Source organism: Syzygium oleosum, unplaced genomic scaffold, assembly GCF_021117445.2.
Source record: "Syzygium oleosum isolate NSW1041296 unplaced genomic scaffold, Sole_v2.1 Sole_v2.01, whole genome shotgun sequence".
In the NCBI taxonomy this organism is placed as follows: Eukaryota; Viridiplantae; Streptophyta; class Magnoliopsida; order Myrtales; family Myrtaceae; genus Syzygium; species Syzygium oleosum.
The window spans coordinates 13,087,446-13,103,573 of record NW_026607485.1 but is presented as its reverse complement, the minus strand read 5'-3'; the positions used below and the strand labels follow the sequence as shown (position 1 = coordinate 13,103,573).

The following is a 16,128-nucleotide window of genomic DNA, read 5'->3' as shown; positions in this document are numbered from 1 at the left end:
TCCTCAGCTAGCTAAAATTAACTTGCTCTCTCTCTCTCTCTCCTCTTTCTCTCCCTCTCACACATACACACATACAGAGACGCATACACTTTGTTCAGATCGTCTTCGATGGAGCTTTCTCCTTTATTAATGGGGTTCAGTGAGCACCGTCTGGAGCCCACGAAAGGTGGTGATCATGAGGAGCATGTGATCGCGTATTCTTCTTCTTCTTCTTCTTCTTCTTTTTCTTCTTTCAGTGCCATTTGAAGAAAGGGTCAGTTCACCGAAATCTTGCAAGTTTCTTCATTGGGTTCTTTAATCATCTGCCGATATCCGAGGATAGGATGCTGGAGGACGTGCTGCATCCGCCTCAACAGCTTCCAACTGTAAAATTATTCTTTTTCAATCCGAAACCGTCTCTGTTCCTTATTCTTTTCTGTACATACACACGATGCATGTGCGCATTGCGTTTCATTAATCATGCAATTTTCTCTGCAAAAGAAAGAGGCAGGATTTTGATTGCAAGGCATGAAGCTTTCTTCCGTTGTTCTGTTCTCTTTTCGGACATGAGTTCTGGGTTCTTTTTTCAGTCTTTGTTCAACAAATTACTGTTGTTCAGACACGGAGTTGCATCTGTTGTTCTGCAGGATGATATGTCGAGCCCGTTAAGTGCTCAACTGTTAGAACTTTGCGACCCCGAATTATTTTCGGAAAGTATACAGAACTCTGAGATCACCTCGTGTTCAAACTGCTGCTACGAAGATTGCCCTGATTCCTCCAAATTTTCTTTACCTGAAGATTCGCAAAACTTTGGCGATCTCCTGCAGGAAGACTATGGAATCAATACTAACACCATGGCCACGACTCCAACCATGACCACAAGTAACACCACGACTGCCACCACTACTTACTATAATGGAAATCAAACAGCAATCTTTGATCCGCAAGAAGATGTCGATAATGACATTTCTGCTTCGATTGATTTCTCTCCCTCCCCTCCGTTTTCGGTTTCCCCATTCGTCTGTCCTCAACAAGACCACCTGATGATGGATTTCCCTTCAGTGCAGCTAACAGATAACCAACTTCCACTGACCAATAGCACTGATAGGCTACCGAATTTTACTTGCGAAACTATGTCGCCGTTAATTGGCCCTCCATTGATTGCCTCAGTGTTCAAACATGATTGCTTGTCCTCTGTGCCTCCATATATTCCTTTGGACCCCGCGTCGCCTTGGTGCTCCTTCATTGGCCCAATGACGTACATGCCAGGGAATATAACTGGCACATTATCTGCAGATAGCTCGGGGATCTTCTCGGGAAGTGTTCTGATAAAAGCAGATTTGCAAGCTCGAGATTTGGATTACCAGGCTGACAATAACGGTGGAATCTTTTGCTCAGATCCGACACAGGTGCTTATTCCTGAGGACATGCAGGTATTGACAAGATTTTACAGCACATTATACTTCATTTTGAATATGAAGTTTTAAAGTTTAATGCAGTTGGTACGCTCATGGCATTAGATCTCATGTGCTCTTGTAGCATTCGTGGTGGATTAGAACAAATTCTCATGGCTTCGTGTCGATTTGATACCATGTAAGGCATTTTGTGCTGAGAGCCAAAAGCTGATGAATGGGAATTCGAGTTCTGCACCTTTCACAACAGATATTTCAAACTTAGAAGACTCAACTTACACAGTAAGAAAGCTCTCGGTTGAGCAGAGGAAGGAGAAGATCCATCGGTACATGAAGAAGAGGAACGAAAGGAACTTCAGCAAGAAGATTAAGGTCTTCATTCTCGTCTTCTCTCGCATTATTCATGCATTAGTTTACCTTTTGTAGGAGATTAACTTTAGCTGAAGAAACTTTCCTAATATCTGCAGTATGCATGCCGCAAAACTTTGGCAGACAGCCGGCCACGAGTGAGAGGGAGATTCGCAAAGAACGAGGAATTCGGGGAGAACTCTAGGCTTGCTTGTGGTCATCTTGAGGATGATGAAAAGGATGAAGTGAGAATAATTTTCCTGGCAATCTGTGGTTCTAAAGAAACTTCCCAAGATCAAGCGATGCCTTGCGAATTGTGATATCTTTGAGGAAGACTAGAACAAATAAATAATCATCACAAACCTGATAAATATCCGGTCCTGATCATATCCCATTCGTAATATATATGTAACACCACCTTGGCTTTTGTTTCAGGTGTTTGTGAAAGAAGATGACATGATGGATTCATCTGATATCTTTGCTCATATCGGCGGAGTCAATTCCTTCAACTGCTCAATCCAATCTTGGATTTGAATGGCCAGATCTTACAGACCCTAGCAATTCCATTACTCAGTTTTGCAGGACTCGGTGAAGCCCGGGTCTCTGTTTCTGCAGACCGGTCGACTTACAAGAATTAGTGGATTAATACATGAGTCAGGATTAATTAGTATGACAATAAGAATTAATGTACTTTTGTATATAAGATCTGTATGTTATAAAGAGTATCAATTGGACTCTGTAGACCTGAAACTGGGATGGACACGATCACCAATTGGATGATGAAGAAACACAGATGATGTAATTATATTGAAAATATATGTAGATACATAACACTATATTCACGGTTACATGCATACAAAGTAAAGCAAGAAAGTTAATTTTGACATCTTAGACAAAATCGTGGACTTTTTATGTATGGTTAGATGTTTTCTGAGACCGTGAACTCTCTTCTAAGAGATATTTGTGTTTTACTGTGGATACGGCTCAGCGAATTAGGAATTCAAATTTCGCGTGACTTCACGTTTCTCAATGCATACATACATTCATGTAATTCGGTTTTTTTGCCCCAACGCTTCGATGAGCATTCTAAAATTCCCGGAAAATTATCATTAAAATTATATCGGTTTTGCACAATGCTATTGTTCCGTTCCCAAAAGTAGGGATCCTTTTTGGGCTGATAAGTTTCAATAAGTGTTGGTAAATATAGAAAGAAAAACCACGGTGACTTTTTTTTTTTAAGTTTACTTATTGGTTACTTTCCAATACTTATATGAAATAACAACTTGTTTTCTGATTATGTGCAAATTAGCAATTTTTATGCTACTTACCCATTTTTATTTGCATAAATTACAAACACTTTGATTATTCCAATTCTTATATGAAATTACTAACCCAAGTTAGAATGAATTATCACTTTTGTCCTATTAAATTACCAATGAGTTTTTGGTTACCAACTCTAATTAAAGTTACTAATGAATGTCTTATTGTTTTTCCTAATTTACCAAATTTTCTATAAAGTTAATTTATTTTTCACTTTGGTCACCCTGCTCACTCTTTTTAGAGATTACCAACGTAAATTATCATGACTCACAAACTTTTTTCTCATTAAATTATTGTCTAGTGTTGCATTACCAACTCTATTTTGAGTTAGGTACTTACCGAGATTTATTCTTCTTTTTTTAATTTGCCAATTTTTATTGTACAAAATTTTATACGCATTTCTTAGCAACGTGTTTAGAAATTACCAGCCTTAATGAAGTTGCATACCAATTTTAGTCTAATTAAGTTATCCACTAGTTATGGATTACCAACTCTCATTTAAATTACTTATTAAGTTCAGTTTTCTTTTGATTACCAAATTTTCTTATCTTTTACTAACTTTCATTTATCTCTCTTGATTATGCAACCCTTTCAAGAAATTACTAGCTTTAATTTAAGTAATTTATCAACTTTTTTCCAATTAAGTTATCAACTAGTTCCGAATTGCCAACTCTCATTTGAGTTGGATACCAATGTTTATTTGATTTTTTTAATTTATCAAGTTTTCTATTAAGTTACTTATTCGGGAATAAAGTTCAAAAGTCACAAATAAAAATTGGCAATTTCATATAATAATTGGTAAATTTAAGGTGTTTGTAAGAAAGTTACATAAGAGTTGATAAAGTATAAAATGAGACAAAAGAAGTTGCTAATTTGAAAAAAATCAAATAAATTTTAGTAATTAAGTGAAATAAGAGTTAGTAACAAAAAATTAACATTATAATGCAAAACATCTTAAATGATTGGCAAACCGATCTCGAGATAAGTTACTTTCCAAATGGAGAAGCTCTATTTATGGAAACTATGACTTTGGTTGTATGGGCGACCATAATCAATAAAGATTCATATTTTATCATTTAACAGCTACTCAATCTTCTTAATACGGATTTGTCCAACGGGTAGATTGGAAGATGATCCTCTGGAGACTGTCCAACGGCTATATTGGAAGTGGATGAGTATAAAAGGAGACCAAGGTGCCGAGGAGTGAAAGCAAGAGACAAAGTCCAGAATTTAGAATTTCAAAGTTTGAGCAAACTTTGATCCTGTATATTTTTCTTTCATGAGCTACATTTTGTGATCTTAAGAGAAGTATTGAAAGAGTGGTTGAATGAAATAGTGAGATCTATCATACACTAAGTGTTATCACTCATAATTGTAATCTCTTGTCGATCTTCTAATGGAATCAAGCCAGTAGGCTGTTAGCGTGGGAGAGTGAACGTAGCCTTGATCTAAGCCGAACCACTATACATCTTGTATGCAAATCTTATCCCTAAGCTCTTATCGCTCATTATTATATTCTGTTGCACACTTGCTAAGCTGCTTCTGAAGTTTGTTTAGAATATGAACTTTGCACTGTAAGTTCAGACTCAATTTTTTGACATTTTAATTATGCTTTAAATTGGTCAAGATTTAATGAAATCACCTATTCACCCCTCTCTAGGTGATCTTTGCTAGCTACATCAAACTTAAAATAGTAGGAATATCAACCTTATACAACTCTAAATGAGATTCTACATTTACTATAATGAGAATATAAGATTCTTAAGCGCAACCATCATAATGTCTACAAAGACCAAAAAGGTATTTGGGAAATAAACTGAGAACGTATGTTTTGTTGATTTAGGAAATTGATCGAAACGAAAACATATTCTAAAATCCAAGTAATTGTGTAATACGAAACCTTTGTCATAGTATGAAGGATTGCTTTGGCTTTGTTATGGAAATTTGAGAAATGAAATTGAATAAATTGAAAGTTTAGGGACTAGATTGCACATTTCTCAATAGTGTAGCGACTTACGGTGACTTTCTCTCTTATTTAATAAAAAAAATTACTACATTGAATATGTAAAAATAGTTCATGGACCACATTGAACAAATTAAAAGTTCAATGGGGTAACATTGCACATCAAAGTCAAAATTTGGGAACTATTATTGTCATTTTCTCTTTACAATATTAATGCTACTTTAAAAGAATGAATACATGAGCCAGATTCTTATTAATTAATGTTGTGAAATAACATGAAAGCTAACGAATCTTACAATTAAAGTCTAACACAAGAAGAAAACATTATCTAAGAAATCAACAAGGAACGATAAGAACAACAGAGATTTTCCATGGTTTGGTTTAAGTGTCAATAGCTACTCAATGGAAAAGCAAGACACTAATAAATCCATTATGAATCCGGAGCTTATAGAATTTGTGGTCGTTTAATCACTCAAGTGTTTCCTTGTTTAAAATTACATCCAAAGCAAAAACCACAAGTGCCAATTCAAAATCTCTCACTGCAAACACACTCAGAAAATTCATATAGAGAAAACCCTAACATATTTTTTGTTTGCCCTAATGTAACCTAGTACATTTCATTTCTTATATATATAATAAGGTGGGGCTATTTGTGACGCTCCAGAAAGTCACATGCGTTCATAAGATTATTAATCTTATTTAATAATTAGGCCAACGGAAGTTAAAATCTGAACACTTCTTAACCACGAAAATTACACAAGTATAATTAAAGTACTTATGCTTCTTTCTTTATATTACCTATTAGGTTTACAACTGCATTCCATAGTTCATACAAAAAATAAAAGTCTGGGTAAGTCGAGGTTGCCTATCTCCATACTACATTATACTCCAAAAGTTTGTATGTACAAAAGTAGACTTTACAAAGAGTCGTAGGTGTCGCCGCCGTCATATTAGCCAAAATCCTGCAATGGCCCAACCGAGTTGTCATTGAGGTTCACATACCATTTTATAAACCAATGAGGAACCCACTCCGGAAGCCTCACATCAACCCATATGGTAGATATACATCTAGTATAAAATATATCCGCCCCTGGGAAATGCATATCAACGTACTGGCACTCATAGTGTCTAGAAAAATAGGCAAGCATTGGTGGCAGATTATCCATTCCTACATGTCTGAAAAAAAAAGGAATGAGCCAATGCCCAGTAAATAAAATCTCCAGTTTTAAGTTAAAAAAATTAGCTTACCACTTCACTCGGCACAAACAACGTCAATGCATAACAACCAGCAAGTATGCATAGAACTTGAATAAATGTTATACCTTTTCCATTTAGATATGCCACAATAATCTAATCACTTCATTATTCCACAATATTTTATTTCAGACGCAAGCATGTAGTACATAACACTCATGCTCATGCGTTAGGTTCATCACTTGTCCTCCTGAACTCTCTCAGGGCATCCTGTACCACACAGTGGGGCATCCCGACACTCCTAGGGCATCTTGTACCATACAACAAGGTATCCCAAAACTTGGGGGCATCGTCACCTTTTGATTCATGGGTGATGGAACTATATTATTTCCATGCAAACCATAACCATATTCATAAGCATTTATACGCATTTCATTATGCACATTCACCTTTTTGCTCCACCATATATTTCTCAAGAAATGAAATCTTAACCAAACAAACAAGTATGAAGCAATACGGGTTTAGACTCAAAAGGCTAAAGTCTACTCAAGTTCAGAAAGTACACATATCTAGACTTTGGAGATAAAACCTACTCGGTTTTAGAAAATACATATATCCAGATTTTGAAAATAAAGTCTACTCGAGTGCAAAATACATATGTCCAGATTTTGAGAATAAAGCCTACTCGAGTTCAAAATACATATGTTCAGATTTTGAAAATAAAGTCCACTGGAGATCAAAATACATATGTCCAGATTTTGAGAGTAAGTTCTGGTCGGTTTTAAAAATAGACATGTTCAAATTCTAATAGTAAAATCTACTCGGTTTTAAAAGTAGACATGTCCAGATTCTGACAGTAAAATCTGTTTAGTTTTAAAAATAGACATGTTCAGATTCTGACATAAATTCTATTTGGTTTCAAAATAGACATGTCCAGAGTCTGACAGTAAAATCTATTTAGTTTTAAAAGTAACAAGAATCATAATTTGAGGCTAAAATCTGCTCAATTCAAAAGTAAACAGAATTAGAATTTGAGGCTAAAATCTGCCTAGTTTAGAAGCAAATAGAATTAGATTTTGAGACTAAAATCTGCTTAGTTCAGAAATCAATAAATTTTCACGAATGATGGTTAAGTCTGAACCTAAAGTATGGCTTTATCCAAGTTCAAATTCATTATTTCCATTCACCACATGTACCCCCACTTAAGTCAGATGATCAAGTACCTTTTGAACATGCATGAAATTAGCAAAAAAGCGAATCCAACCATCACCTCAAACAGGACGTTTTTTAGGTTCACCTCAAAAAGTGAAAATTCCTTTCGATATTACCCAGATGGAAATGAATCAGGGGAGTAGATTTTGAGGTGTGTAATTGCATGTACTCCTAGGTGGCATTTTCTTCTTTCCATCCACGGCTAGGTGTGAGAAGTCAAGACATTGTTACGAATGAGTAATAGCCAAGTAATGATAGCTTATGGCTAGGTGTCTTGTTAGTGGAAGAAACTTAGCTTAAGAAGGCATGTGGCATGGCTTTAGTCTTCAAATGGGCATGTGGCCATGCATAAATTTCCCCCCAAGTGCCACGTGAGTTTTAGGTGTCTTCAAGAGAAGTTTTAGTGAGGAATTAAAAGTAAAAACAGAAATTCCTTTCTTTCTAACACCAATTAGCAATTAACTAATTATTAACAGTAATTAACTAGAGTTTAGAATATCACACATCCATTAATAAGACGACAGTAAATTAAATAATCACTGTTAAAACATTACGTAAACATCGACGCATTTTAAATTTGCAACACGTCGAACTCTGGACGATTTTGTTCACAAAAATCATGCTCCGCGTATCGCAAAATTTACGATCCAACTAAGATTTCTACGTGCCCACCGAATTCTAAACTAACAATACTTAGCTTTAAAGTCTAAGTATCATTACCGGATATGGAAATTTCCGAATATCACATAAATATTATTTCGAAAATTCCAGATGTCACACTATTTCCACCCATTTTAATTAAGACACTCATATTTTAATTAACAGACTGAAATACCCCATTCAATTTATTTTTTCTTTCTTTTACCATGTTAACCAAGAAAAACTAACTTTATTTCAACCATCTCACTTATTAGTTTACAATATAAATGCGACAATTAACCCAACAAGATATCATATTATCATTCATCCTCTTGTCTTGCACGGAGGAGGTTGTTAATTCTCATTCACTGTCTCATCTTTTGAATCACAAATTTTACATAGAAGATTAGAAAAGTTCTACTTATGACTGCTTATGAATGCACAATTAATTGAATATATTAGTTTTATATCTATTATTGAAGTAGTTTGAGGCTTTTAAGAGAAATTATATTTCAAAGTTGAAAATTAAGTTTAATCGAACTGATCTTTACCTAGTGGGGTTTTTGCCGAAATAAATTTGTAGGCTTGTATAGTTAAAAAATCGCTCATTGTGCATTCCTTTAAGCTTTTTACCTTTTTTTTTTCATTTTGAATTGCAAAATGGGGATTGAAACTCTAATTGTTCTTCACCTTCAAACTCCCATCCTATTTTTTCAAAGAAAAATTTTGAGCATGTCTTAAAATTTTGATTCACTTGTTATGATATTAAATATAAGATCGATATTAAATAATTTCTTCATGGTAAAATTAGAACAACAAGAACTTCCTTTTTCTTTTCCTTGTTGTGTTTATCATTCAGTCATGATCAAAAGAAAAGCATATTCAACGTATGACCACGCTTCTATCAAATTTTTTTTTTGTTTTGATTGATTTTTGGGTTAATATTACAAAGAATCCCAAACTGGTACATTTATGACAAATTTATCCAAACTAATTTTTTGGCCACCAAAAGCCCTAAACTGATACACTTGTGATAATTTTACCCTATGCTAGTTTCTGTTAAATTTTACTATCAAATTTCTGAGTTGGATGACACGTGATAATTGACAGGTATACTAATTTGGGGTTTTACCATCCGTTTGTCACATGTGTGTTGGTTTGTCGTTTTTCATGGTATTAATCCAATTTAACGAAAGGTAAATTTGTCACAAATGTACCAGTTTGGGATTTTTTATGGTCAAAAAATTAGTTTAGGGTAAATTTGTCACAAGTATACCAATTTTGGATTTTTCATGGTAATAACCATTGATTTTTTTTTCATTTTCATTTGAAGGGAAAAGACCAGGCAAAAAAGGAAATATTATACAATAGATTTAAATCAAAAATTGGTTCTTCGTAAATTTGGAACAAGAAAAAAAAAAGTCTCTTCAACAAATGTTTGACCAAACCAAATGTTATCATGTTATATTAGTCAGTTACATCAAAAAAGGTGTGGCTTTAGTCAAAAAGGATAAAAAAGAAGTCTCATCAATAAATGTTTGACCAAATCGGATGTTACAAGGACGTATTGGTGCGGTACCTTAAAAATGGGTGTGCTCGGTCAAAAAGATGTGATAATAGTACCGCCCTAAATTAAGAAACCTATTTAGATTGGATTTCTCTACGAGCTCAAACACGAGACGTATTAAATATTTTCTAAAAATTAGGTCAACGACAACTACATATATTTCGCGCAATCCATTTTGCCCTTTTTAAGAAAGATCCATCTATGTTTACCCTTTTAAAAACAATTATTATGTACCCTAATGGCAAAACATATATTTTACAAATCCGATTCGTTCTCCAAAAGACAAGTTCTATATTGACGTTTTCTACCAAATAAGTCACACTTCCGTTTGCTTCAAATATCAAAAGCAATTCAGTCATTTTCAAACCAAAAGCAAATCAAAATGACGACTTCATCAACTATAATTTTTCCGAGGCAAAAGAACACTACAAGTGCCATAAGTTGTATACGTCGCTCACTTTGGTGCCATAAGTTTTTTTTTGGATCACTTCAGTGCTAAAATTTTTAAAAAACGATCATTTAAATGCTAAAATTTTTGAAAAATACTCATTTAAGTGCCAACTCTGGTGCCGTACACAACTTTTCGCCGGAAATTTGACGTGGCATTTTTTTAATTAATTTTTGAAGCTGACGTGGCTCGCCAGAGATTGGCAATTAAGTGATCGTTTTTCAAAAATTTTAGCACTTAAACGATCGTTTTAAAAAAATTTTAGATCTTAAGTGATCGTTTTTCAAAAATTTTAGCACTGAAGTGATCCAAAAAAAACTTTTGGCACATAAGGCTGTGTTCGTTTGCGGAAAAATATTTTTCCGAAAAATATTTTCCGCGTTTTCCGGTGTTCGGGGGCGGAAAATGTTTTCCGTGGGAAAACATTTTCCTTCCCCACCCCCAAATCCTTCATTGTTTTGAGGAAAATGATTTCGTCTTTTCACAAAGAGGAAATCATTTTCCCCCAAATTGAAGGCAAAATTACCCATGGGAGGGAAAATATTTTTCGTGGGAGAGGAAGTTGATCGCTGGTTACCACCGTTGGCCGCCGGTCGCTGGCCGCTCGCCGCCGCCACCGCCGGCCGCCGGTCGCCGGCCGCCGCCGCCGCCGCGGCGTGGCGATCAGCGCGGCCGCCGCTACCGCCGATCGTGCGGCGGCCGCCGCCGCTGCTGGTCGCCGGCCGCCCCGGCCACCGTTCGCCGGTGAAAAATATTTTCCGAAACTTTTTCATATTGGTCGCCGAACACCGGAAAATTATGTTCCGGGAAAACATTTTCCAGGAAAATGACTTCCGGGAAAATATTTTCTAAAAGGAGAATATTTTCCGCCAAACGAACGGAGCCTAAGTGATCGTTTTTCCTCCGATTTGGCACTTAAGTGAGCGCCGTACACAACTTATGACACTTATAGTGTCATTTTGCCATTTTTTTGATCCTGACTATTTTGCTCATTCCACTCCAATGTGGCTGCGAAGCGATAAACGAGAGAAGGGTGGTGACTGTTCAGATCGCCAACTATGTATCTAGAGAAGTGAACCTCACAGTTCACTGTGAATCAAGCGACGAAGATCTCGGCTATCAGGTTCTTGTTCCCCTGGTCTACTGGAAATTTCACTTCCAACCCAACAATTGGGGAACAACAAAGTACTCTTGTAGCTTTCGATGGCCATTTAATTTTCACTCCTACGACGTATATAAAGAAGGCGATCCGGAGCGCCCTGATTGTCACAACTGTTTGTGGCACATAATACCCGGTGGCCCATGTTTGTTCAACAAAGAAACCCGAGACTATGATTTTTGCGATAGTTGGGGTTCTTTGAAACCATCTCTGACAAGAAAACCCGTGATGTAATCGTAGGAGGTGGTTTATGGTCTTGGTGAGTCTACTTTGATGAATCAATAATTACTCCCATGATGCTGTGCCTTCTTATATTTCTTTTACCATATTTCATGTGTATGAAAATACTGTTCCAATTTTAGAATTCAATAAGCATTGGAATAATCTCCAATTAGGGTTAATTGGCATCTTAATTAGATTTATCAACCGTATAGAAAAGTCACGTTGAATCAGCTTTGGTAAAGAAAAACAGTTTACGAATAAGTGATGTGGAAACTATAACCGGTTACATCAATTTTGGAATTCAGTCTATCTCTAGAATTATTCCTTTTCTTTTCTATCCAGGAGCAAAGAAAAACTTTTCTTGTCTTCATCCAAAGAATGTGTGGGTCAAGGATTTTCTTTGACGACGTAATCGCGGGATTACTGAGTGCTTAGATTGGGTAGCGGATCCCTTGAACAAGAATAGACATGAACCCATGATTAAGTACAAAATACCCCCATCTCCATCTGGTGCCAAATACCCCAAGCCAAAACTCATGCAAAATCTAATAATTATTGATCCTCTGCAAAATCTATGTCAACACAACATATAAAGAAGTACGCTAGTGGTTCCTAAACAAAATCTGGGGACAAGTGCATTAAAAGTTCTAAGATTTGTTGCGAAAGTACAATGAAATCCCAAAACTTTCAAAAAGTGCAATTGAGTCCTAAAACTTGTCAAATTGGTGCAATCGAGTCTTTCTGTTAGCTCCGTCTAATTTAGTTAACGGAAAATATTGACGTGAATTTTGTTAATTATTTTGGAGAAAAAAAAAGAATGCTCATGTGGATGCCATGCCAGCCACTTTTGAAAAAATACAAATTAAAAGAAAGTAACGAAACTGAAAACAGGACCAATAGAAGTCCATCTAAGGTAAAAAAAGGGGCACTTAGCAAAACAAATGAATGAGGAAGGAGAACGCTGGCCTGTAGCGTACCGACCCGGGGGCGAGAGACGTCGGAGTCGAGAGCAGAAGTGGCGGTGGGAGTGATCGGAGATTGAACAAGAAGGAACAGGAAAATTACGAGGGAAAACAAGAAGCGACTCTGAGGGTGAGGAAGCGAGAATGAGTAGGAGAAGAAGCTCTACTGCTTCTGCGAAAACAAGAAGAAGCAGAGGAAGCAACCATAGACTGAGCCATGCCTGAAGGATAGATTGAATTCTCCTGAGCTGACTCGTTCACTAAAGCGAAGAACGGGAGAACCTTGTCTTCCCCAGTTGTTGCTTCGATTCACCAATTTAATTCAGTCCCGTCCGTTTGGTACAAAGCATGCCTACAATTTTCCTGAGAAAATCATGCAACAGATCTTTTAACTCTACAGATTGTGCTTGGCTGCGAGTTGAGCCAGCCCAAGCACTCGCGCCTCTCACCGCCACCTTCGATTTCTTCACCAGTTGCCATCAGTGGCCCGACACAGTACGTTGGAGGAGTGGCTCCGGCGAAGGAGAACTCCCCTATGGCTTGCCCCCCCCTTTTTTTTTTATAATTTATAACAATTTGTTTTAACTCTTATCTTTTTTTTTCTTTTCTCTTTTTAAATTTTCACTTTTTTCAGATGTGGAAGCACCACATAGGCGTCGTGTGTCTAAAAAGAGCCACATCGGCATTTTCCGTTAACTATATTAGATGGAGTTAACTGAGAGACTTAATTGCTCTAATTTATTAAGTTTTAGGACTTTATTGCACTCTTTAAAAATTTTACAACTCGATTGCACTTTCACTAACAAGTTTTAGGACTTTAAGTACACTTATTCCTAAAACCTATTACTACTTTGGATTATATTAGCGTAAAAGTATTGTTACACATTCATCGTGGGATAAGTAATCCGTGTGTTTAAGTTGATTTTGCAAAGGCAATATCCCACGTGTCAATCACCTAACCATGAACGTGTTATCCATTTTTTACACCGGTAGTGGACCTTGATATGAAGAGTAAACCAAGCAAGAAAAGGTAAGTGAGACTACTTGATGTCGACCGAATGTAGTTGCTAATCCTGTGCTCAACTTGCAACTGGGCATCCTTTGTTGCGAAATTCAAATTGGCATTAGTATAAATATTACGAACAATACAGAATTGTAAAGAAATGAAATTACAATAACAGAATTGGAATCGATACAAATGGATACCGAGGCCTGTGTTCGACACAGTTTCCTTAAAATAGATTCATTCCCTCCAGCACGTGTATGAGGTTTCCTGAACGACTATCTCCCAGGATACAACGGTTGACAGCTAAGAAAAAATCAGCACTTCAAAGCTTTCGGCGAACTTGAACAAACCGGAACCGAACAATATCGAAAAACAGTGCAAAATGCAAAGAAAAATTGAAAGAGAGGAATAATTCGATGATTTTAAAATAGAATGGGAAGGCATCAATTTACAAGGTCAAGGGGAGCGTTTCGGGAATAATAACGGCCGATTGAATCTGCCGTTATAAAATTAATACGCATAGGGAATTACGGCTGATTAAATATGCTGTTATAAAATTAATTCCATAACAGCTTTGCTGTTTTAAAATTAATTCTGTAACACCACAATTTAGCGCCATTAACCTACTATTAATCATATGTTACAAATTAAAATTTGTAACAGCTTGAGTTGAAAAATAAATCAGAATTAATTTTAACAATATCACTGATATTTTATATAGGAATGGTTTTAGGGATAACCCCCACAGTGACATCACTAAGTTTGTATAATTAAGTTGTCCCTTTGAACCTAGATCTTGGGATCTCCAGTCAACTAGGTTGGGTTTCCTTTATACTAACTCATTCTTTCATGCCTAACTCTAAATGGGATATTACCATAAAGTCGTTGTCCACCATTTGCTTTGTGTTGTCCATTTCAGTATCACATCAAATAAAAAACTGATCTCTTAAGTGCCTTCGACGACAAAATTCGACAAAAAGTTTTAGTGGCTTTTTAATCAAATGTTAATGGCTCCGTGGATTTTTTTTTTATAAAAAAAAATTCCATGTGAAAAAGAAATCGAATTATTTTTTACATAGTGGATAAAAACAAGCATATATTTCCGCCGAACGCTTGTCTCTCACATTCCCTACAGTGAGCTGAGCCAGTGCGCTCGAGAAAAGAGAAAACTCAACTAAATCTTCTCACACGTAGAGAGAGTTTGTGTCGTCAGCGTGTGACGAAGAGAGACAGAATCACAGATGCTCTGCAAATGAGGAAGAAAGAGCAGCAAAATCTGCAGCGAATACAGAGCGACCACGAGGCGCGAGGGATCGCGTCTTCGCGACTCTTCTGCGAGATATGTTCGATGGGGCTTCGCAATGTCGCGGGCGTGTTCGGCCTCAAATGCAACGTCATCTTGGTCCTAGGTCTCGCCGAGTTCAGATCTTAATTTTGCCCCAAATTGCCTTGGTCAAATTAAGGTTTGAAGAAGGGAAATGGGTTGATCTATCCGAATTAGGGTTTCAGTTTGTGGCAAATTTGTTGAACGTAGTCGTTCAGGCAAGATTAGTTGGAAAAATGGAAAAAATATTGCCACATCAGATTTTCGACGTTACAAATTGGCGGTGTCACTTAAGTGATCTTTTTTTTTTAACCTAAGTAGCAACGAAGTGATCTAGCCAAAACTTTTGAAACTAAAGTGAGTGTTGTACAAAAGTTATGGCGATGCTAGTATCATTTTCTTCACAAGATTCAAATTTGCTCTTTTTATAAGTGGGGAGCACTTCACATTTAACTCATTACTTGTTAGCTAGTAAACTCAGTTTCTATTCGGAATTGGTCAAAAAAGAAAGACCTTTTTTCAGGTTTAAGCCGCAAAGTAATGCTTATAAATGAATCTTTAACTTGTACGTTAAAAAGGAAATACTCCAATTAACTCCAGAAAGGGTTTAGACCAAAAAAAAAAAAAACTCTAGAAAGGTTTCAACATGCATCTAGTTAGACTCATTGATCACAAAAAGAAAATGGCCCAATTCATTTCAAGAGCACCAATTTTAACTCAAGTTCCAATTCTGGACCGAATTTTTTTAGTGTCAAAAGAAAGTACCAACTTTATCTCGGGTCCCAATTCTGGCCTAATTTTTTTTTTTTGGTCTCATAAAAGAGAGCAACTTTAACTCATATCCCAATTTTAACCCTAACTTTTTTTTGTCTCATGAAAAAGTACCCCTTTCGGTCAGTACCCAAATCTAGCACCCGTCGAGTTTCTGTCAAGTTTCCACTGAGTAGACATGGAATGACATATCGAATCTTTAACTGCATCATTGGACGAAAACTTGATGGGGACCGGATTGTGTATTGACTAAAAGCTGGTGATTTTTTTACTAGATAACAAAAAGTTTGGATCAGAGTTGGGATCTGACTTAAAGTTAGTGAAGTTGATGCTTTTTAAGGGAATTAGGTAATCAGAAATGAGGAATGTACAATCATAGCTCATGGTTGCCCGGCAAGGAGATGTCATACTGCTACATTACATTACAGCACTTGATCAGCAATTAGCCAATGCCATTGATTGTTAGCATAGAGTGCTATTTTTTCGGGGATAGTATTCCACTGAAGAATATTTTGGTCTCAATCTAGACTAATGCATATGAAGTAATTTAATCCAGAAGGTAGCAGTTCCATTTTTATGTTAGTTTTGTTTTTTTCATTTTG

The 16,128-nt window shown here is 36.3% G+C and overlaps 1 protein-coding gene across 1 annotated transcript; it reads left to right on the top strand.

Moving 5' to 3' along the window:
- Positions 1-2,467, top strand: LOC115683586 (uncharacterized). The gene is made up of 5 exons (XM_030608121.2): positions 1-365; positions 627-1,412; positions 1,578-1,763; positions 1,859-1,984; positions 2,175-2,467. Exons 1-5 carry the CDS (start codon positions 324-326, stop codon positions 2,271-2,273), a joined length of 1,239 nt encoding a protein of 412 aa, XP_030463981.2. The 5' UTR covers positions 1-323; the 3' UTR covers positions 2,274-2,467.
- Positions 2,468-16,128: the final 13,661 nt, after the last annotated feature.